General features: G+C 32.2%; 2 protein-coding genes across 3 annotated transcripts; both read right to left on the bottom strand.

The window, feature by feature from the left end:
• Positions 1 to 4,899: 4,899 nt before the first annotated feature.
• Positions 4,900 to 14,222, bottom strand: LOC139481653 (putative ankyrin repeat protein RF_0381). Its single transcript, XM_071265101.1, has 2 exons — positions 14,039 to 14,222; positions 4,900 to 6,785 (listed from the first exon to the last, which is right to left on the bottom strand). Exon 2 carries the CDS (start codon positions 6,737 to 6,739, stop codon positions 5,528 to 5,530), a length of 1,212 nt encoding a protein of 403 aa, XP_071121202.1. The 5' UTR covers positions 6,740 to 6,785; positions 14,039 to 14,222; the 3' UTR covers positions 4,900 to 5,527.
• A 4,777-nt stretch (positions 14,223 to 18,999) lies between these two features.
• On the bottom strand, positions 19,000 to 22,789 carry LOC139481652 (interferon-gamma-inducible GTPase 10-like). 2 transcript variants are annotated; one of them, XM_071265098.1, is made up of 3 exons: positions 22,649 to 22,678; positions 21,930 to 22,035; positions 19,000 to 19,989 (listed from the first exon to the last, which is right to left on the bottom strand). In XM_071265098.1, the coding sequence occupies exon 3, from the start codon at positions 19,980 to 19,982 to the stop codon at positions 19,311 to 19,313; it is 672 nt and encodes a 223-aa protein (XP_071121199.1). In that variant the 5' UTR covers positions 19,983 to 19,989; positions 21,930 to 22,035; positions 22,649 to 22,678; the 3' UTR covers positions 19,000 to 19,310. The 2 variants fall into 2 exon arrangements, with proteins under 2 accessions (XP_071121199.1, XP_071121201.1); XM_071265100.1 differs by lacking the exon at positions 21,930 to 22,035 and having other exon boundaries at positions 22,649 to 22,789.
• Positions 22,790 to 25,245: the final 2,456 nt, after the last annotated feature.

Raw genomic sequence — 25,245 nt, 5'->3', positions numbered from 1 at the left:
GTTTGTTACAAATTAAATACTTGGAAAACAAATAAACGATACAACGTGTATTTTTTAACATCAATGTTAAATATAATGATTTACTTTCCGGATACCTACATGTATCATCAGTATAATTGCTTTATCTTATGCTTTCATTTTAATCATCTTTAATAAATGCTATATTCATCAGAAACAATATAAAATGGTGGTGGTGGCCCAGGGATCAAGGTCAAGAAAGCTGGTCCTTATAATGAACCTGAATCAATACTTTACTTCTTTACAACTATGAAGGGATGCAAGTTGTCTAGCTCATGTCCTTAAAAATATTGTAATGAACATTTGAGTAAAAGAGAAATGAGGGGCAAAAACAAACTAACAATACCATAGCAGTTAACACAATTATATGGCGAAATTTGTCCACTACTATCTTACAAATGGGCATGATCTACGACGGCAACTGTGATGATTTTATCAATAACCATACAATAATTGCTCAATTTGCAGGCGTCCTTGTTTTTCCTTTGTTTACTCGAAAAGGTATTGGGTAGTCATACTTGACTCAAAATCAGTGAATGCATAGCAAAAAAAATATACATAATTGTATTCTTTCATGGCGAAGTCACAGAGAGGACTTTTACACGGAGCCAATAAAAAAAAAGATCACTAAGATTCCAACGACCTCTCATTTTCCTGTCGACTAATGACATTAAGATGTTCTTTTTGTATCTTCCGCCTCTAACATATTTGGATCATATTGTATCGTTTGATGATATAAGTTTTATCATGTTTTGAAATATACTATCCCGCAACCAAATTACACCGTTTGTCAAAATAGTCCAATATAGTGAAAAAATATCTGAGGGAAATCATATGTTTAACATTCATAATTTTAACAAAACATAAAATAACAACTTACTTTACACAGATATACGAAAATGGGATATGAATGCCAATTAGACAACTCTCAATCAAATAAAAAAAACAATTTGTAAACTATAATGGTATGGTCTTCAACACAAAGCATTGACTCACGCAAGCTACAAAGGGCATAAAATAGAGAACTGTTTTACAAAATGAATAAATGACGTTTCTCTGAACAAAAGTGTTCTACATAACTATTCGCAAAGTCTTCTTAAACTGTATTGCTGTAGTTTAGTCTTAATAAAATTGAGAATGGAAATTGGGAATATTTCAAAGAGACAACAACCCAACCATAAAACAGAAACAGCCGAAGGCAACCAATGGCTCTTCAACGCAGCCAGCAAGAAAATCACGCTCCTGGAGGTGGTCCTCAGCTGGCCCCTCTATAAAGTTGTATACTAGTTCAGTGAAAATGGACGTCACACGTAACTCCAAAACATAGAAATAAACTTCAGTTAAAAAAACTTTACAAGACTAACAAAGGATAGGAGCAAAAATGCGGCAGGGTTAAACATGTTTTGTGAGATCTCAACCCTCCCATATACCTCTAGTCAATATAGAATAAAGAAACACATAGCAATATGCCGGCTCCTGCCGACCTCAATAACCTTATTGAAGGATAATGTCAACATCATATGAAAATCAAGTACAATCCCTCCAGTTAGGGGTTTATAAGTATCATACCATCATAAAATATACGAGAAGACAATACTTTTGCTTTCTCTGGAATATTCATAACCATTTGATATTCTTTTTTTGCGAATTATAAGGTACCATTTTTGATTCGTTTTCCTGAAAAGAATCTTCAAAGAATATGTACTAATTATTTGAGTTTTTAAAACATCCTCGAAGAATAACAAAAGAATCCAAAGAGATAGTGGACCTCATGAATGAAAGAAGAACTGACAATAACAAACTTTCTTAAATACAACATAGAAAACTCAAGACTGAGTACCACAAACCTGAAAAAAAACCAAGGGATTATATCAGGTGTTCAATCAAAAATGTTCGAATCTTTTGGTATCACTTACATCTTCATATAACTCAAAATCAAGTAAGGAAATTATGTCAACAACGAACCAACTTTGAATACTTAAAATCATGATAGAATCTATATTTGGATGTTTATTTATTCTGTACAGCTCTTTAATTAATTTTATCAATAACTGTTATAAGTATGATTAAAAAACTTATAAACAGAAAATCTGAAAGGTGTAGTATGTCTTCCTAAGTATTTTTAGTGATTTTTATGCCCCACCTACGATAGTAGAGGGGTATCATGTTTTCTGGTCTGTGCCTCCGTTCGTTCGTCCGTTCGTTCGTTCGTTCGTCCGACTTCAGGTTAAAGTTTTTAGTCAAGGTAGTTTTTGATGAAGTTGAAGTCCAATCCACTTGAAACTTAGTACACATGTTCCACATGATATGATCTTTCTAATTTTAATGCCAAATTATAGTTTTGACCCCTTTTTCATGGTCAACTGAACATAGAAAATGAAAGTGCGAAGTTCAGGTTAAAGTTTTTGGTCAAGGTAGTTTTTGATGAAGTTAAAGTCACAACTACTTGAAACTTAGTACACATGTTCCCTATGATATGATTTTTCTAATTTTAATTCCAAATTAAAGTTTTGACCCCAATTTCACGGTCCACTAAACATGGAAAATTATAGTGCGAGTGGGGCATCCGTGTACTATGGACACATTCTTGTTTTTTTAAGTTTGAAGCGCAAAATATGAAATTAAAAAGAAACTGTATTTACGGAAAGCAAGAACTGTACGATTTATAATGGCGTGACTATGTAATGAGGATCTCTAATATTTGACTTTCAATTTGTTTAAGGGAATATATTTATAAGATAATGACTATGAGAGGGATAACTCGTACTGTGTAAAGAATCACTCTGATTCAAACATAACATTCTCTCAAACTGACATTATCAAAGAGGGACGAAAGATACCAAAGGGACAGTCAAACTCATCAATCTAAAACAAACTAACGACGTCGTGGCTAAAAATGAAAAAGACAAACAAACAACAGCACACATGACACAACATAGAAAACTAAAGAATAAACAACACTATGGTTTATTTCTTGATTGACAAAATATTAGTTACGTTTGGAGGACGTGTTTATAATGGGGTATTCCTGTGGAAACCAATTGAGCTCCTCTTCATGCCGACTTATTCTTTTATTATTATGAGACTGACTTTATACAGAAACTTCTTGGGAAGAAAGATAAGAAGTTAGCAATATCCCTTAATTTTACTTTCCGCTATATAGATAATGTTCTCTCACTAAATAATTCAAAATTTGGAGACTATGTTGAACGCATCTATCCCATCGAACTAGAGATAAAGAAACATACAGCATATACAGTTAATTCTGCCTCATATGTTACTTACATATAGAAATTTACAATGAGGGTCCGTTGAAAACAAAACTTCACGACAAAAGAGATGATTTCAGCTTCCTAATTGTGAACTTTCCATTTATATGTAGCAACATTCAAGCAGCGCCTGCATACGGAGTATGTATCTCCAAATTGATACGATATTACCGGGCTAGTATTTCCTATCATGGTTGCCTTGTTAGAGAGTTGATGCTAACAAGGAAGCTATGGAAACTAAGAGTTTCAAATGTTGAAGTTGAAATCAAGTCTTATACGTTTTACGAACGCCATCACGAGTTAAGCAATGTCACCAGAGGGAGTATTGTAAAAATATGAAATACGTAAAACGATAAATCCATACATATAACAGGAACTTCTAACTCTTCTGGACTTTTGATTTGAATACATATAAATTAGAATAATAAATCATCTTTACCCATTAATATATTTGTATCACAAACTGGAAAATATACGATTGACTTCTGTTTAAAAGAAGGGCGAAAGATACCAGAGAGATATTCAAACTCATAGATTGAAAATAAATTGACAGCGCCAGGCTAAAAAAGAAAGAGACGAACAGACAAATAATTATACACAAAACACAAAATAGAAAACTAAAAGACTAGGCAACACGAACTACACCAAACACTAAAGTGATCTCATGTACTCCAGAAGGGTATACACAACTACAGTCACTGCTAGCAGTCTGAGCAAGTAATCTAAATCTGCCTAAGTAATTTACCAGAAATCAAAACATCGAACCATTATAGTAAACAGTACGTAAGTACTTCTTTGATTAGAACAATGATTTGCCGTCATTAATCAAAGAATCACTCTTTGGTTTCTGGTGGAGTCAATGACTAAAATTAAAAAAAGAGCAACCAAAGGACGATCTCAGTTCAGATTAGTATAGGAATATGTAATATTTGCTTTACTTTCTCATACATATTGTAAAAATGTGAAGGCATACTAAATTTTATCAGATTGCTGATGTTCTCTATGGCAGCAATTTTCATTTTATCACTTTTTTTAGCCAACGACATCATAAAAAGCAAATTTATATATTATATGTGATATAAATACAATGGATAAGCGTTGATTCTTGAAAAAGAAACCATGAACCCGAAGGGGAATGGTTTGTTTTTAATGAATCAACGCTTATCTATTGTATTTATAACATAAACTATTGTGTTAATGTCTTTTTAAAACGCCTATTCGTAATTAGAAGGTATTGTGAGTGAGTTTAAAAAAACATGCTATCGTGTCAAACGATCCATCACAATAAATTAAATATCACAATAAAATAGTTAAAAAAAATAAAATATATTATAACACAACACGAATGCCCTTTAAGATCTTCATATTATCAGGCATCTGCATATTATCTGTTTTTACAAAATAAAATATATTCGAACTTATTTCTATTAAAATTAGAAATGGAAATGGAAAATATGTGAAAGGAACAACAATCCGACACAGAACATATATATAGTGCATATAATAAGTACGTTTACGAAATTTCTATCAAAAATTCTTATTCTATGAAAATCCCGATTTTCTAGCATAGGAATTAGCGAATACACATTAGTAAAATTGATAAAGTAAAACATGAAATCATAATACATTAATTTAATTTTATAAAACAAAAAATGGACGAATATGTGAAATAGCCAACAATAATCCGATAATTAACGACCAAACTCGCTTTTATCACACAACATATCCACAATAACATACAAAACAAGAACAAAAACTGAATACTAAACAATGAGAATTCAGGGATTCGAACCTAAACAGACAAATTCTTAACTTTAACTCATTTAACATAACCATGAAACCTCGTGGCTACCAACTCATACTATACATTTGCCTATTGTGTATATATAAAGGTACAAGTCCGGTGTTTCCGTTGTAACGATGTATGTGATATATTCATTTATATATAAAAAATATAGAAGAAGTCTGAGATGTTTGTCATAGCCATTTGGGTTTTGATGCTCTCTTAGGTTTTGTGAATATAGCTTCCAATGTTTTTGATGCATGACTGTAATGACTATATGACAGTTATTTTAGAGTTGTGTGTCATGAACATTGATGTCCGGATTTACTAGTGTCTGAAACGTTATTGTATGGGAAATGAACTTTTATTTTGGTTTCCAAAACCGGGGAATTGTTTGCTCGTTATTCAATTCACAGTTCATATATAAGTATTATTCATGTTACAGTATTATTTTTGCTTAGTTGGTATTTTTGTTCAAAGTATTATGTATGTTTGAATATTGATGCTCATCTAAATTATATATTAAATATTTCTGAAGGTCCTTTGGAATTTCAAGTTCTGTCAAACTATGTAGAAAGGGTAGTCGCAAATGATAGCGAATTATCCATCGACATCGGTTTTGTAGAGTTCTTGGAACATTTGAATGGTATACTGCCCTGATCATATTCAGACATGTTGATTCAATCATGTCAAAGTCGCCATTTTTCAAAATGCTCCGTAGATTCCTCGTGGATTTTTCGCAAGCAATGAAATCGTCTAATACTAAAGACAGTAAGACCATTCTGTCTAAACTAGCTGATTGTATAAACGTGTTCTTAAACAGAAGAGATTTTATCATATTTGCATTAAATTCTTTCAAATGAAAGCCATTAATGTAGAATAATACCGCTAATTGAAAATATTGCTTTGCCTCGGATATAGCTATACCAAACGCCGACATGTTTTCATTATTGATAGTGTACAAATTGCATCCATGTTTCATTAAGAGGGAACATACATCTAGTTTGTTTCCTTCAGCGGCATAATGAAGTGCAGTGAATAATCGTTTATCATGTGCGTCAATGTCAGCTCCATTTTGTAAAAGCAGTTTTAAAATTTCAAGTCGCGTAGATTTTGAGGTATTATTGTTTTCGTCCGGTGTAATAACTGCTGCCATGAGAGCCGTTTTTCCCTCTGTTGTTTTTAGGTTTACGTTGCATCCGTGGATTAACAAAACTTTTACGACATTAACAGAGAGATAATAGCAAGCCCGATACAATGGCGATTCTCCATTTTTGCTTGGCATATTCACTTTACCACTTGCTCGTAATAAAATATCCGCTATTTGCCAATTATCGTAATATGCTGACGCTCCAAGAGGCGTAACACCAGCTACATCTAAACAATTGACCTCACTTCCTCTTTCCAACAAGTTGACAACGAGTTTAACTTGACCATTTAATGAAGCGAAGTACAAAGGTGTACGGTCAAACTGATTACCAAAATTTATATCAGTGTGTGGATATCCTAAGAGAATATTTACTATTTTATCTAGCCTACCACGTACTGCTCTTGTTAGTGCTGTTTCTTGACAGTACGTGCAATTGACATCAGGGTCATTCTTGAGTATTCTCCTCACATGTTCTACATCATGCTTTTGAATAGCAAAATGGAGATCCTTAACCGACATTTTCGTTATTCCTTGTTTATCATGATGATGATAGTATTCCTATTTCCTACAAAATTGGAAAACATTATTTTAAACATATATTTAATTGTATTTTCCTTTTTTTTTGGTAAATCAAGACAGCCTTATACATACCAAATGTGTTTTAATGTAGTTTATTCCTAAACAATCATCTCTTTGATGTTTGTTTACACTTTTACATTTTAGAATATATTTGTCTCATTTAAGAAAATTTTTGACGAAATGTGCCTTTGTTGCAGTAAATGTGGCACTGGTGTTCAAAGTCTTAATGAGTAAACCACACAGAGCACGATAGCAGGGAACATTAAACTCCAAATAAATAAAACAGCTGGTGACTGTAAATTGAAATATCATCAATTTGAAAGTATTTAAAATACAAGATGTGTTGTCTTAACAGCTCTAGGGTGTAAAAGGGGAACATTCAGAATGTAACCAAATTTTCTTTATTTCACAGATTTTAAAGAAATTAACTCAAATATGAAGTTTTGTAAATATTTAATGAAGATTGATCGAATCATGGGCCTTAAATATGATGACTCAGCATAAATTCACAGTTTACAGTATGCACAGTTTACTTAAAGTCCTGGATACAAAATTAATTCAATTTGTAAGTTAAATTGTTAAGAAGTGCTTATATTTACCCTTTGCAGTCATTAAAACTCATAGATCCTTCCTGATTATTATTTTTTGGGAGTTTTTGTCCTTTCGATAACCTAAAAGTAAGCCGCAACACCTAAATCTGATTTTTTTATCACCAAAGCATAATAAATACAAGCTAGAAAAAAAAATATCTCAACAAAACTAACAATATTTTGTTCTATTCTGAATATGCACTAAATATTCCAAATTGCTAGAAACAGCAGAATGATTTAGAAATTTGAGGCCCCAGGGGCAAAAAACAGAGAAAATTTCCTACCCCCTGGGTCATAAAAAAAATAATTTAAAGTTGTAAATGCTATGATTTTATGATTTTAAAGTTCTTGATATAGAAAACAATAACTATGCTGGAAGTTATGCAAAAATAAGATGTTAGCAGTCATCTCTATAACATTTAAAGTGATTTTTTTTTTTTTATCTCAGACTGGTATCTGCATACATACAACTATTGCAAATATGGCTTTGTTTGAACACTTCTAGCTCATATAATAGCTTAATTGTGTCAGATATATGGTTACAGATGATACTGTTGTGACAAGAATTTATAATTGACCATTTGAGGCAGAAAATGTGTACTTTGACAAATAGGCATACAGTAAGATGTGGACTGGAGACCGATATTGGAATGAATACTTTATATAATCTTGAATGCTGTAATGATTTACTGCTAAACATTACATTTATAGTATTCTGATATGTTTTCAATATGTTATCAAAACAGTTTTAAACAGGATCTAGGCATTTTTTATCAGAAAATATGAAAATAGGGTAAGCTGGCAATAATAAAAGTCTTGTTTTCAAATTTAAAAAAAAAATGAAACAGGGGATATAAAATCAAAGGGGGTATAAAATGTACAATAAAGAAAAACGCAGTGATTTCTTTAAGGCTATAATTCTAATAAATTAGTATTAATGTGAGAAAAACTGATTTTAGAGAGTTTTCTATTTGAATAAATGTTTGTATAGGTTGCACTTTGTAAATACAGCTGTTTCTCAAAACACGCATCTTTCGGGAGATCTTGAATATTCATAGAAAATTAATTTTGTTTACATCCTGGTTCCCAGGTATGCTCACTGTGTTCCATCTCACAGAGACATAACTTAGGAATGTTACCAGTTCATTTACATTTACATATTGTTTACATTGAAATATGTGGTAAACTTTCATTCGAGGTAGGGGTAGTTAAAAAAATTAGTGTTAGTTTAAACTCTGAGAAGTTCAGGGCATATAAACGTTGAAACTATGCCGCACAGCCCTATATTTTGACCTTTGAAAAAAATTGTAGTGCATATGATCTTTTAATTCTAGGATAAGATTTTTTTCAAAACGCCATAGTAAAAGTGGTACAGTTTTAGTCGTAAAAGGAGTTCCTTTGCATTGCCAATATTTACAGAAATGCAACCTCTAGTCTTTGACAACAAATATCTAAAGGACAAAATACAATTTTCGACAAAACACATCTGAAGAAAGTGGAGGCCAACATTCGTTCTTTGTCAAAGACATCTATAGAAAATATGATTACATAGTAGGCTATATTCTGTATAACAATAAATATAAAAAAAAAAGAAGATGTGGTATGCTTGTCAATGAGACAACTCTCCACAAGAAACACAAAAATTAACAAGTATAGGTCACCACACGGCCTTCCACTTTAGATTTAGTCAATAATTAAAGGTTAAACCAAATAACGATAGCTGTTTTTGCATATAGAGTAATAATTGCCCTCTGTCCAATGATGTTAGATATATTTTATGCGGTTTTGTTTTGGTGTTTAAACGCAACGGAAAATTTGTTAATTTTTAAAAGCAGATTCAAAAGCAATTTAGAATGTGAAGTAGTCAGTACTTTTGTGTTGACATGAATTATCATTGATATGGTCAAGATTATAAATTAACTATTAACTATTTTTGACACTAAATACTTATGCTTTTCTTCCTCAGGAATAGATTACCTCAGCTGAATTTAGCAAAACTTTTGAGATATTTTTGTCCGCATGTTCTTCAACTTTGTACTCTATTTGGCCTATTCGATTTTTTTTAAATGAGTTTCACTGATGAGTCTTTTGTAGACGAAATTTGCGTCGGGCGTAAATTCAAAATTTCAATCCGGGTATCTGAAATGAGTATTGATATGCTATTAAGGTATTTACCATTGATTTTGGCATATTACATTTTATATCTGTGATTGCATTTTCTAGATATTTGAAGTTTGCATTCAGAAGTGTATTCCTCGCTTTTTTATAACGATTATAAGCTATAAGCAATGTTATAAATTATTTTAGATATTGAAAAGATTGATAACGTGCTAACCAAACTCTCTGAGCATATCAAACATAATTAAGTTGATTGTATTGCTGATGAAATTTAAATTAATTAAATAGATTTTCCTTCTAAAACGTTTGAGACTAGATAAGTCAATTTGAGTGCTCCAATTAGAAACAATAAACAACCCTTGATCAAATGTTGAATGAGTAAATACTTGACGCCAATCACCGAATAGTATACACCAGAAACGTCGGATGAAATGAATAATTTGTTGGCAAAAGAACATTTATAGAAAGTTTTCAACAGCACTCGTAAAATATATCAAAACAGACAGATGAAATAAAGCAATGTCGTCAGAGGAACTATTGTAAAATATTAGTAAAAGTATAAAGCCAACTATATAATTATATATATATAACAGGAATTGCTAACTCTTTCGGAGCACTTGCGATCACTACGATTTTTCGTGTAGTTTTTGTTATCATATTTTTATATAAACAGTTTTATATTGTTCTTTTTTTTTCTTTTTCTGTAGATGTTGCGTCTTTCAAATTTTGTTTTTATTATCCAAATTGGTGTCTTGCAACTCTTTATTACTACTCGATCTCCGATTAATATACATTTCAAAAAATTTGATAGCAATCACATAATATTATGGTTCAATTTAACATTAAATCGTTTAATTCTTGTAGGCCATGAGGCATTAAAAATATCAAATATGTATTTTCATTTAGAAAAAATTCACACACCTAATTAAATGGGCATTTAAAAGGTCAGAATGTGAATATATATGTTCAAACTCTTTTAGGTAATTTTTTAGTAGCAATAAACATAAAAACTATGTCAATTGGACATGCTTTGATACTATATCTGCTCTTGAAATTTTACTAGATAACATTTTTGTTCGCTTTGGAGATTCCGTATATCGTCAGGTTATCGGAATTCCAATGGGGACTAACTGTGCACCACTTATTGCGGACCTGTTTTTGTATTGCTATGAGTTACAATTTGTGACAAAAAAATCAGCAACATCTGATACACAAATTTAATAATACTTTTAGATATTTGGATGATATTTTAGCTCTCAATAATGATGACTTCAGTATGTATACTAAAGAAATTTATCCTGTTGAACTTACTTTAAATAAAGCTAATACTAACAATGACCACTGTCCTTTCCTCGATCTTGATATATATATCATTAACGGAAAGCTTAATACTAAAATTTATGATAAAAGAGATGATTTCTCATTTCCTATCGTTAATTAACCATTTTTAGATGGTGACGTTCCCTTGTCACCATCTTACGGAGTTTATATATCTCAACTTGTACGATTCGCTCGTGTATGTAACAATGTTTTAGATTTTAACGAGAGAAATTTATGTATTACTGAAAAATTATAACACCAGGTTTTCGATATCACAAACTAGTCAAAACATTTACTAAATTTTATCATCGGTATAAGGACATCATTCGTAAATATAGCTCAACATGCAGACTTCTTATACGTTCAGGTATTTCACATCCAATATTTTATGGAAATATTCTTTATAAAGCACAAAAATGTCAGTATTCACCTCAGAAGCTAACAAAACCTTTAAATAGACTTATTAAGAAGGGATATAGTAACGATACTGTTGTCAGGTCATTTAAAAAAATTGCATATTTTGGCGTTAATATTGATTCACTTATAGGGTCTTTGCATCGGAACTAAACACATTTATTCCTAAAAAACCAGTTGTTGGCATGACACGGGTTATGTTCTTCTCATATATGTTATGATGGTATGATACTAAACCCCTCACGGGGAGGATTTTGCCTGATATTCATATGATGAAGACATAATTTTTTAATCAGTTTAATTGAGGTCCGGAGCTGGCATGTCAGTTAACTGCTAGTAGTCTGATGTTATTTATGTATTATTGTCATTTTGTTTATTTTCTTTGGTTACATCTTCTGACATTAGACTCGGACTTCTCTTGAACTGAATTTTAATGTGCGTATTGTTATGCGTTTACTTTTCTGCATTGGCTAGAGGTATAGGGGGGGGGGGTTGAGATCTCACAAACATGTTTAACCCCGCCGCATTTTTGCGCCTGTCCCAAGTCAGGAGCCCTGGCCTTTGTTAGTCTTGTATCATTTTAACTTTTAGTTTCTTGTGTACAATTTGGAGTTTAGTATGGTGTTCATTATCACTGAACCAGCATATATTTGTTTAGGGGCCAGCTGAAGGACGCCTCCGGGTGCGAGAATTTATCGTTGCATTGAAGACCTGTTGGTGACCTTCTGCTGTTGTCTGCTCTATGGTCGGGTTGTTGTCTCTTTGGCACATTCCCCATTTCCATTCTCAATTTTATTCATATCAAATATTGACAGCTGGTCAACTCCCGCGCTTTATGCAAATTATGAAGATAAAGAGTTTTTTTTCCTCTTCGTTTCCTTTGCTTTCATGTAGAAGGGTCTGATTAGGGTTTTTCACAATACAGAGTAATTGGCAGATTCAACAAAAAAAAAGCAAAAACAAGAAAAATAAGCCAAAAGATAAAAAAAAAACCCAAAAAACAACAGAATAAATGCATCGCTGAAACATTATATAGAGAATAATGATTAAAAGAGATGAAGATTAGAGAAAAATGACAAAAATAAAGAAAATGGAAATGGAGACCATCGAAATCTGACCATCATGTGTATTTTTGACTTACGTACAAAACTTTATTAACATCTAAACAGATGTAATGCGAATGTTATATTCGAACAGGCCTGTCTCTGCATGTTAATGGCTTGAAAGTGGATGGTAATTTCGTACTTGAAAATGACTTTCCTTAGATGTTATCCGGTCGAAAATCAATTGTTGTTTCGTACACGTACACCTAGAGTTCTTTGTTTAGATGTTATTTGCTTAAAAATCACTGGTAATTAGTACTAAAAGTGGACATTCTCTAGATGCAATAGGCTGAAATAATTATTTTTCTGTTTGCCTTTTTTTTTAAAGCCATGGCGTTGTCAGTTTATTTTCCATTTATGAGTTTGACTCTCACTCTGGTATCCTTCGTCCCTGTTTTAAAAGTTATAAACTGCAGTTCGGACCCTCAAATAAAATTCAAACAGACATACAAGTCTTACTAATGACATCTTTGACCTTGACGAAATGCATTCAAGTTGGAGGTTAGTGCAGAAACACTTGTTGCAATTGCACTGAACATCTTGTAGTAAAAAAATAAAGATGTCAAGTGCATAGAAGTTCCCTGGTCTTGACTTGGAAGATAACAGGTGTTGTTTAGTATTAAGATGGTAATTAACTGACATACGACGAAGGAAATTAGCATGCATGTTATTGACTATTACGCATTCAAAATATATGTAATTTCTGATGAATTGTTCGTAGTTGGGCCGACTTATGGAATTTTTGTTTATAAAATTGTGTATGGTTTAAACATAGCAGAACTGGATCTGGACTACGTAGATGGAATTAAAACAACAACAAAAATAGAAAAAAAAGTTTATGAATTTATAAAACGAAAATGAAAACCAGTATTGTGTCCAAGCAGTTTAAAATTGGAAGAACATGTATATTTTGAAGTTTCAGCATATAGTGTGAAGCATGTCGAGACCATAAAAAGTTTACCAACATTTGAGCAATCTTGTGTATGAGAAATAGTTACAATGCCCGCTAATAAGACCCAAGTTTTTTTAATACACACACGAATCTGTTTTTCTATGAATTTACGTTAAGACTGAAAATTGTCCTAGTGGGGAAACTGTCCCTTAATTCGCCTACAATGTATCTCTTAGGACGTGGCTATGTATTTATATATCTTTAAAATAACAAATTCACAATTTTTCGATATTACATATTGCTTCAAAATTATCATCTTTTATGATTTAAAATTTTTAGGGTCACTGAAATATATTTTTTTTTCCATATTTTTCAAACATCACTATATCTGCGTCGAATAGAAGTTGACCTTATGCGAATTGATATTAATACATATGTTTACCTTTTTAGAGTTGTAAAAATCACTATATGCAAATCAGTAACTGTTTGATTATTAGAAGTTGCGGATCCAGAACCTGTTATAAAATCGATCAAAGTCTTAAACATGTACATGATTACGTGCAATTGCACAAGTACCATTTATATTCAATGTAGCTCACTTAAACTTCAAATTGACTTATTTCATGAATTATGTATTAAATAAAAGTGGGAATTGGTTAAATTTCAATGGTAATGCATCCTAACAACTAATTTAGAGAAGAAAAAAAAACAATCAACTAAGAGTTAGCATTATAGCGTTTTTCAATCAAAAATGTTTACAAAAATGACCCACCAAAATACTACAATATTGATAATGTCTTACCTTTGTAGTGAATTTTCTCAAAAGACATAAAAATCCAATTTATATAACCACAATTTGACGAGTGTCATTTGCATATATTATATATGTTCACGTATAATATGCTGGCCGAATATCAGAATATAAAAATGATATAAGTGCCTATGAGACAGTTATCGTCAAAGTCCAAGGATGTAAACAACTGAAGGACCACAGTACTGACTGTAATAATAAGCACAAACGTATTTAACTAAGAAGAAAAGCAATGACCTGATCTTAGCTAAATGAAATGAGATAACAAAATATATATATATAATTATGACAGACAGCAACGCAAATTTATTTCTTTTAACTAATACATGTTGCAGGGTAAATAAAGCACGTTGTGTCAGAACAACTTTCTATCTACATGTACTTCTGAACAGTGGAATAAGAGCTCCCATTTAACTTTAGTAAAGTACCATAAATCACCCTATATTTTTTTTCATACATATATAGGCATCAATGTACTCCGATGCTGCGGATGACATGTAAGCGCATTGATAGGATATTTGAGCGAAAAGAATCGGACGTTTTAGCGCCAAAGTAGAACCCATTTTAGCGCCTGATTTTTAACCAATTTTAGCGAAAATTAAAATTGTTAATGCCCATTTTAGCGAAATATTTTTAACCTATTATAATATATAATAGATTAAAAAAAAACAAGCACAATAAAAATATATGATGCCCAATACAGCACTAAATGTCTAAAAGATTTAATAAATTGAATTTGTTAAAAGTTCGTTCTTGCCTTTGTTTAAAAGTGACACCTAACATCTACGTATTCCAACATCAATCCGAATTCCGATAGCAAACAATCTTATTCGGAAGACTCCGTATACATACTATAAGTATTTTATTGTAATTATATTACAAAATATTGATCACATGAGGCTAGTATTACTAGACTTGCAATTGCTTTACATTAATCCAATTTATAATTTATATCCTAGAGAACGTACGTAATGGGCTCTGGATAAACCCCATGTACAATACTGTTGAATTGCATTAGGAACTGTTCTTTCTCTTTATCTTGTCTAGATTGTCCAAACTTCTGCCCGAAGCTTAGTAAGTATTATTCAACCAGGTAAATTTCGCTAAAATGTGCTATCGAAAATACAGATGAACGGATTTGTCCGGCCCTAAAATTGGCTCTAATATCTGCTCTCAAAAGTCCACAAGTACTTCAAAATATTTCGCTAAAATGTCCTGCGCTCCTCCGATGACAGCATTTAAAAAAAATATTTTAGAATTCGCGCGGCGATAAAGTGAACCTTCCTTTATTAACCTTGCAAAAATGAAACAAATCATTATTGACCGTTAGCTTCATACGAAACATGTCTCCTGTAAATATGTCTAAACTTTTTGAATCTACAAAATGAGTATATTAACGATTAAATATTTATTTATATAATACTAAATATACTTACATGAATGTTCATTAGCTGTTATGCTTCTTTAAACGCAAAAACGAGAGTCAATATTCAAAAGGACAGTTTAGATAACAATTACAAATCGATAATTAAGGAATACTGCATAGCATCTGCTAGTATGTTGCACCTATAGATCTGTCTTATCTATAGCGATACGTCAACTCAGTTTAAGTTTTTTTTCTATTTTGTATCTTTTTCTGTGTAATTTTTCCGTCTTTGTATACAGTTTTATATTTTATGCATTTGTATGTATTTCAGTCATTTTTGTATTGAAACATAAAGACTCTTGCACTTCTGTGAATTTCGATATAATATATCTCCATCATCTCTAAATGCAGTTAAATGTTGGAATGTTGAAAGAAATTAAAACACCAAAAGATAAGAAAACCAATCATATCCCTTGGTGGAATAAAGAGTAAATAGGCCTAAAAACATAAGATTCACACACGGTTATCTAAAACATCTACATTCATTACTATGACAGAAGCTAAAGCAATCAACGAAAATCACTGGACACAAGTAGGTATCTGGCCTTTGTTAGTCTTGTATTATTTTAATTTTTAAATTAGTTTCTTGTGTACAATTTGGAAATTAGTATGGAGTTCATTATCACTGGACTAGTATATATTTGTTTAGGGGCCAGCTGAAGGACGCCTCCGGGTGCGGGAATTTCTCGCTTCATTGAAGACCTGTTGGTGACCCTCTGCTGTTGTTTTTTATTTGGTCGGGTTGTTGTCTCTTTGACACATTCCCCATTTCCATTCTCAATTTTATAGTCAAGGCTCAATATCCGTCCCAACTATATATACCATCTGTTTTCAATAGCATTCCAAACTTTACGACTATCACCCCGGTTGATCCCTATTGAAGGACCTACCTGTTGTAGCCATGGATAAGTTGTAAGGGTTCTGAACATATATGAAATATTTGCCACTGGATTTAGACAAACATGCCAATGTTTATTTTTTATAATTAATACTTTATAAATATGACTTCCAATTTGATTGGATATTCTGTCAAATGTAGGAAATGATTGTGCATGATTAGTTAAAGGAAATCTATGAGTGTATATACATTTTATTGGACATATATATATTCATCTGAATATCACAAAGTTTTTTAACATGCTAGTCGATTAAAAGAAAAAAAGAATTAATTGTTAAGACATATTATTTATTCAAAGTTCTCTTATATCCTTGAGGCATCGTCTCCTGATGTCAACTGCATTCAAGTTGCCTATGATGCCTCCTTGTTTGTTTTGATACAGGTAGGAAAGAGACATTTACACACATTTTACATGCCTATGGTCCATAAGGTATCGCCCCCTGGTGTCAGCTCCCTTTAGGAAACCATAATATTTTCCTATTTGCTGCTGACACAGGATGAGTCATAGACATGCTTAACTTCTACTTTCTTTTTGGCTAGTTATTATATGTTTAATTGATCCAACTTGTTGTGTACTATATATAGTATATGGATATCTATTTTTCTTTTTTTCTTTTTGGGATATATGTCTGTTATCTATATCAACCACACTTGCATTAAAATGGATTAGTATTTAAAAAAAAAAAAAACATATTATAGATTCTTTATCTACATATTCTTTAAGAACTTAAGTATTTCTCATTAATCTTTTTTTTTTTATCTCATTGTTTGTATTGTATTATGAAAATTATTGACGTTGTAATGTTTATGTCCTTTGGGGCCCATAATTGGAAATAAAATATGTTCTTCTTCTTCTGTGCAAAATCGAACAGAAATTTAATTAGGCAACAGACGAAAGGAATATTCTGTGTCAGAAAAATCATCTTGCTGCTCCCAGAATATAAAAAAAGTCATCCCGTTTATCATGTTTATTAATTGATGTCCATATTGTATTTACTTAAAAAAACACTCGATTTGACAAAATATAATTGTTTTTATAAGTATGCATGTCAGTATGTAAAAATGTAATCTCTCGACCGAACAAGATCCTCATTGGTAGTCCAGGTCGTAAAATACTTTCATCAACATTTGTATATGTTTGTACCTCAGCTGTAGTAAGAGTAAAGGACTAAATGAGTTACTTGAATTGATAAACTTTATTATGCTAAAATATGTCGTCGTTATTAAATGTCCAGTGACAAGTATTTTATACATTGTTGGACAATATACCCTTTTTTGAATAATTTTGATCTACAGAGAATGTCGTCGTTATTAAATATCCAGTGACAAGTATTTTATACATTGTTGGACAATATACCCTTTTTTGAATAATTTTGATCTACAGAGAATGTCGATCAGGATAAGAAACTTGAAATAATAACTACCAGGTCTGGGGAAAGAGAGATTGATGAGATAAATTTCGCCTTGCAAACGGCTTCATTTATAGTTGATTCGTGTGCTCTTTTATTACGTGCAAAATTGCTAGGCACTGTCCCTGAAAGAGGCGTCGAATTTAATCTCACCATTTAGAACGCCAATAAAAAAATGAGGGGATTCATTCATCAAGATTTTAACATGCTCTTTTAACCGCTACATAAAGTTTTGTCGGACTTTGAATACAATGTCTCTTCGATAATCTTACAACCTTTAGAGTTTATAATTTGCATTGTATGTACATTGATCTTTGGTTTTCGTCAATGGCAAGCCGTTGTGGAATTTATTCCCTTTTTATTAATATTAATAAATCATTCGTCCTTTTTTTCGTACATAAATTAGTCCCGTTATTTTTCTAGCTTGAATTGTTTAAATTTGTCATTTCGGTACCTTTTATAGCTGGCTATGTTGTATAGCGTTTGTTCATTGCTGATACCCGTACTGTGACCTATAATAGTTGTTATTAATGTTTGTGTCATTTGGTCTCTTGTGGAGTTTTGTCTCATTGTCAATCATGCCACATCTTCTTATTTTTCTATAGACTTTTTTCACAAATCCAACTGCTTACGCTGCATTGATGGGTTCCTCTTTTAAATTCTGTCCACAAACTTGTATATATGTATATCTTTTACACACACGAGTTTGATATTATTTCCATCGTACAAATGTATATTAAACAAATACCATCACAGGCGATAAAAGAAACTACAGTTTTTTTTTGTTGTTTATTTGAGAAAAAAACTAAAGCAGTTTTTAAAGACAAACTGAAGTAATGGCGCGAGTAAATATAATAAGTAGGACAATATTTATTTTCTCACCATTGCTCGTGAACTGTCTTTTTTTGGGGCAAATCTCGCAGATTTTTAGATATCATATAAACTTTAAAAGTAAGATAGCATGACATTTTCATTAGTATAATTACCTATGTATGAGCTATAGGAATTTTTGCCTTTAAAATACTCATCCATTATGAGCTTTTCGTATCCATTTTGGAGTAGCGTTTTTGTGGTTTGTATGCTATAGATTGAAAACAACAACGAATGGAGAGCATCTCAGCAACTTTTTCGACTAGATCCTTAAAAATGTAAAAATCGCCTGTACACTCACCAAAAGGTTTATTCCTTTTATTTAAATCGACTTAAAAATAGACGCATATTTTATACACATATAATTATTATTATAAATAACAATCCATGAAATGACAAGCACCTAGTTTTGTCTTGGATAACTTCATATACAAAATATCGCATATAAAAACGTGTGGTATACCGCAATCCTGCATGTTCAATTATTGCATTGTGCATTGGCCGTGATGCAAATTAAGTGGAATATAAGTTTATGATAAATTGCTTATATTGTTTAATAAAGCGTCGAAATGATCATTGTCTAGCCGCATAAATGTTACGACTGATCCAGGAATACCACTTTGTATGGCCATAGATGTATGGTATGGCATAATTTGATGGTTAGCAATCTGATTCTACTTGTTTTCTCTTCCAGTTTTCTTTTTTTACTTTCTTATTACAACTCTTCATATATGAAGCTAGAGCACCTTCATCGAATATTATAAAGTTAAGCGTTTCAAAGTCAAATTTGTCAGGGTGTCGATTACTCACGAGAAACTCAGTTACTCCACTTTCCGAAAGTTTTTCGATAATCCCATCTCTCAGCTTCTTCAGTGTTTCTTCTTCGTCAAAGGTCGATGGGTGTGCCTTCTTTTCATTTTCAATAGCAGCGTCAACTTTTGTTCTGACGAAAATATATCTTCGCCCATGACTTGCTATTAGATTATTCAAAGCAAGTTCATACTCAGTAACAGGTCCACCGCAGCAAACAACGAAACCATCGTATTTCTCTATTTCAATTCTTTCATCGTACCCCTCTAAACCCTCGTTTTGTGTTCCTACTCCAGGTACATCCCATAATACAACTGAACAACCAGGAATTTCGAACTTCTCGCGTTTTTCTGTACACTCTAGAAAGTCTGTCTTAGGAATATCGGGACTTTCCGGTCCCAACTGCGATTGCAGCATCAGTTTGATAAACGACGACTTTCCGCTATTTGACCGTCCTATGACACCTAGATTGAATTTTCCTCGTGACCGTCTGCCATTACCACGATGTCTTCCCTCCGCCATGCTTTATCTAAAACAAAATATATTCTAAAGAATGAACACTACCATTTATATTAATGTATCTGGTATTTATAATTTGTATTTGAAAACATTTGAGAATGGAACAGGGGAATGTGTCAAAGAGATAACAACCTAAACAAAGAGCAGTAACAGCCGATGACCAACCACGGGTCTTCCACACAGCAAAAAATCTAGCAACCGGTGTACTTGTTCAATGACAAAGGACGCCATACTTAACTACAAAACATATCAATGAACTTAAATTAAAAACCATACATGACAATGGCTTTGGACGGACGCAAACATGCGGCAGAGTTATTCATGTTTAGTGAGATCTCAACCCTCACCTTACAAAAACAAACACACAGCAATACGCACATAATAAAATGCAGATTAAGTGAATCGAAGTGAGATGTCATAATAGGTAACAAATGAAACTAATTATGTACAATAACTATAACTGACTGATTGATTTCTGCTTGCTTAAAGTTCATTCGCAAGCATACGAATTTAAACTGATGTTAATATTCAAGAAGTTATTATAATTTAAAATTTTTCGTTCAAATGATCACTCAGCACATGAGTAAATATTGTACGAGATGGTGATGCAGTAATTTTAAAAGGTTGATGACTATGGCCTCCAAAATCTGTGTTACTCGACTATAATTTTGATTGAAAATAATTTGTCTTGCAAACAATGAACATTTGGTTCCAAGGTAATGAACAGTTTCCCCAAAATATGATCTTTGGTACTGTTATTGATTTTTTTGTATTTTTCATATTTAATATACTAGATACATGTACTTGTATTTACAAATATGTCCGTCTTGTAAACTATTCTTAGATCTAGTAACTTAAAACTACCGTATCTATTATATGAATACAACTGACACTGAAACAAAGATTGATATCAGTAGGAAATATATGAAACCATCTATAAAACGGTGACCACTTATCCTTTATGTCCTGATTTCTGGGCTTTCCGGAGACTAGACTTTTAAACTGATTGTATTTCATGTATGTAGCCCTTTTATATATTTACAATAGAACTATATACGATTCTTTATTATGCATCCCTTGAAAAATAAGTCATCAATTTCATTTCGCAAGGTTCTTTCAAAATGCACAAAGTTATGTTTGATTGATTGATAATAGCTTATTTTACGCCCAGTTGCAAATATTTCACGCATTTTCAGAACAAGAACAAATTAAAATTATGAACAAATGCACGTCTCCCTTGCAAGGGCACAGGGGCTTGTTACAATTGCCGGGTTTACTATCCATACGAACCCCTAATTTCTAGACTGATGGGTAGTTCAAAAACAGCTGCTAAATATATACCGATTCTATAAATTAATTAAATATACCAATGTCGGACTTTTAGGATGTTGGACTATTTACGTGTTGGACAAAAGGGTACTCGAACTTGCTGAGAGTCGGAACAATACTAGGGTGTCGGAATATCGGGGCGACATCGATAAAAGGGGGAGGGGTGGGGCCTTTATTCAAGCGATTCTATAGAATAATAATTTTAAGCTTTACAGAAACCGAATTCATAAAAGTTGACAAATTCATTAGTGGCCCATGAGTAATCAGAAAATTTGCAAATCTGAACAAATTTCCATCAAAGACCAAAACACAAGATTTAAGTAACTATACAGTGACAACTTCTTTCGAGATTTCTTACTTGGGACTAGCACCTCTACATCAGTTAGGCGCGACCTCCCGCATATAATGCAATCTATGTAGAAAAATGCGTACCGGTTTAGATCAAAACTATCATACGTATAAATGGCCATTACTCTATAAATAAGTCATGTGACGCAACGTAAAGTATACAAAGATCATAAAATACTAACACTTTTATGATACCGGGCATTGTCAGTTCAACATATTATTTTCTCCGATTAAAATATGTTTAAAGAAACAATATAATGTAAATGGACCTACCTTATATAATCAAATGCTGATTTCTGACCAGAAGTTCACAAGAAAATAAAAGTTAAAACCCATTAGCTATAAATAACTTGAAAATTCCTTGTTGATCTTCCACCACCTGTCGATAAAAACTTTATTTAAATGTTTACATTTATTTGTTGACAGTGACGTAGGACTTTATAAACACAGGAATTTAGCGCGAAAATTCAAAATCAGTATATATGACGGGTTCCACTTGTGGATCGAGTACGATCTGTTACCCTGTATATAGCCAACTATACGGTATGTTTATCTTTTTCACTGTAGGAGGATGCAGGTTTGCACATAATTGCCATGCATCCAATCATTTGAACTTTGGTTGAAAACATCATCAATCTCAGTCATCAATCGGTGAAGGGGCTGGTACTATATGTATACACACGTCTACATAAAAAATACTAATGAAAATATTAATGAAATGGTTTGTGAATTCCCTATATGAAACAAACCAATACGTAACATGCAGAAATGTTGTTTTTTTTAACCCTAGTTGGACGTCTGTATATAACTACATTTGTACGACCCCTTTTTTAAACCGTGTTAGCCTACACTCAGACCCTACATAATTAATGTCGTTAAAATCAGATGTTATATTTATAATTCAACATAGGATTAGAAATGCAGCTGTTTACAATTTTGTGTATATGTATATATATACATTAACACACAACTGTGAATGTAAGTGTACATACCTAACAGATTATATTGTTGACAAAGAATTGATAATGAAAGTAAAAACCATGATCGCTATAAATAACTTGAAAATTCCTTTTTATATTCCTTTACACATCGTCAGGTCAATACTATAGACAAGATTCCAATGGTTACAATCGACGTAATGTTTATTGACTTGATAATGACGCAGGAATATTTTCTCGTAGGAGAGAATTTTCGCGCGAATTTCAGATGTTAGATAAAACATATGGTAGTTGTGCAAATAAAAATGGAATTGCAAAACAGTGTAATGGTTGTATTGTATTCTATTATTATTTCATTGTTATAACAAAAATCATTGAACTCATTGCATGAAATTAAAAAGTCCATAATTGGCCATAATTTGATTAATAATTAAAGTATTCTTATTCTAGTTCTTATTCGTATAGTTCAACGCTTATTGATATTTGAAAAATCTGTTGCAATGTAAGCTACTTCGTTAGATGAGTTAGATAAAGAGCTAGGTACTTGAAAATAACGGAGGTGCAGTCAGAGAAAGATTTAGTCCCATCCCCTGTATGGAGCTACATATATGGTAATGTACCTAGTTACTCTAGTTTTATTTAAACGGTGTTTGTAGATTATTTTGACATTATTAAACATCGCAAAAAGTATTCAGCAAAAATTCCTTTTATATATTTTTATTTATCAAATAGTACTCATTGATGGATCAGACAATTCATAAGACAGTCTCTCTCTTTTTTCTGGTATCACTTTCAATTGCATAAGTTGAGACATTTTATAAGTTTGTGACATGACAGTCTTCAATGTTCGTCTACTTCGTACTTTATTTGGCATGTTTTTTTTAATCTTTTTTTGGACTCGAGCGTCACTGATGAGTCTTTTGTAGACGAAACGAGCTTCTGGCGTAATTACAAAATTTAATCCTGGTTTCTATTATAAGTTTATTTACAATCACTAGGTCAATGTCACTGCTGGTGGAGTTTTAATTCCCCGAGGGTATCACCAGCCCAGTAGGCAGCATTTCTATTCTGACATAAATTAACATTAATACGGTCATATTTATAAATCAAACGTTTGAATTTTAGAAATACAAAGGTTGTTCTACCTCAGGAATAGATTACCTTACCTGTATTTGGCAAAACTTTTAGGAATTTCGGTCCTCAATGCTCTTCAACTTCGTACTTTATTTGGCCTATTTAACTTTTTTTTTATTCGAGCGTCACTGGTGAGTCTTTTGTAGACGAAACACGCTTCTGGTTTAAATACACAATATAATCCTGGTATCTATGACGAGATTTTCAAGATCATACGCATGCACTGGACCATTGTTATGCACCGTGATTGATTGTTTTAACAACTAACATGACTTTTATACAATTAAATTAGAGTAAAATTTATATATGAAAAAAGGGATTTTGCATGCTGAGAGATGACTTTCCGAACTATTTTTCACATTTCAAAAAATGAATGAAAGACCAACGACAGGCAGCAATTCCTTATAGTTTATTGACAGGCAGCAATTCCCTATAGTTAATTGACAGGCAGCAATTCTTTAAAGTTTATCAACTCTGTATATTCCATAAGAGACTGCGAGAAGATGCAACGGACGGGTTAATATACGAGGGTTGTCCGTAAAGTTTGAGGACAATCTCAATAAAATATTATTTACCCGTCCGAAATAAATAAAACAAGTATGTAACAAATTTCATGGTTTACTAATTAAGTGTACAAAATTTTATTTCAGTACCTGCTAGAATAATCGTATTTTCATCAATTCAAAAACCATAAGCAACTCTCACCCGGAGCACCAAAACAAATATTTCCGACGTTCTGACGTTCGACGACGACTGCATTTTAACTTTTCTCAACGTAGTCTCCTTTCAAAGTAACTAATTTTTTTAGATTTTTTTACCCAGTCATCAAATATTTTCTCAAACTGTTCTGTTTTCATTTTTAAGATTATGTTCATTACTTCCCGTCTTAGTTCAGATAAATCGTCAACCTTTGTCCACGGAGAAAAGATTTGATATGCGGGAATACCGCAAAATCCATTCACGGAAAATTTAAATTGGTCACTATGACTATTCAGTTACATGTAGTCAAATATTAGCTGGAAGGTAGTCAACAGCACATATGACTACCCATTAAGTCATTGTGACTACTTGCATGGTCAAATTTGACTAAGTTAGTGGTCACAGCACCACGTGGTGTAGAGTATCGGTTTTCACGCGCACTTTTTCGCGTTCCCTTTGTTCCCTAGATTGTGTAGATGTAAACCAACCATGCAGAAGGCACGAGACTGTTATTCTGTCCACTAAACAACAAGTTGTTTAAAGTAAGTATCATGTATATTTGTTTAAATTTATACTTACAAAATTAAATTTAAGAAAAAAAGTGTAATGAATGTGATATCGACACATGTTGACGTAATGACAATTAAAAAGGGGGAGAGATGTATACGGGATAGCAATTTTGATACACATAAAAAGTATTGTCGATTGAAAAGAGTATTTAGCGAAATCATTTTTTCTACTGACCAAAAACTGTTAAAAACAAACAATACAATTGATATTCACAACAATAAATTAGAAAAAAAACCAGGGTGGCTATC

The sequence above is a fragment of the Mytilus edulis genome, chromosome 7 (genome assembly GCF_963676685.1).
Source record: "Mytilus edulis chromosome 7, xbMytEdul2.2, whole genome shotgun sequence".
Taxonomy (NCBI): domain Eukaryota; kingdom Metazoa; phylum Mollusca; class Bivalvia; order Mytilida; family Mytilidae; genus Mytilus; species Mytilus edulis.
This window is presented reverse-complemented; position numbering and strand designations above follow the sequence as displayed.

Excerpts from the sequence above, each read along its gene's own strand:
- LOC139481653 (XM_071265101.1), bottom strand. The coding sequence starts at position 6,739 with ATGTCGGTTAAGGATCTCCATTTTGCTATTCAAAAGCATGATGTAGAA.
- LOC139481652 (XM_071265100.1), bottom strand. The coding sequence starts at position 19,982 with ATGGCGGAGGGAAGACATCGTGGTAATGGCAGACGGTCACGAGGAAAA.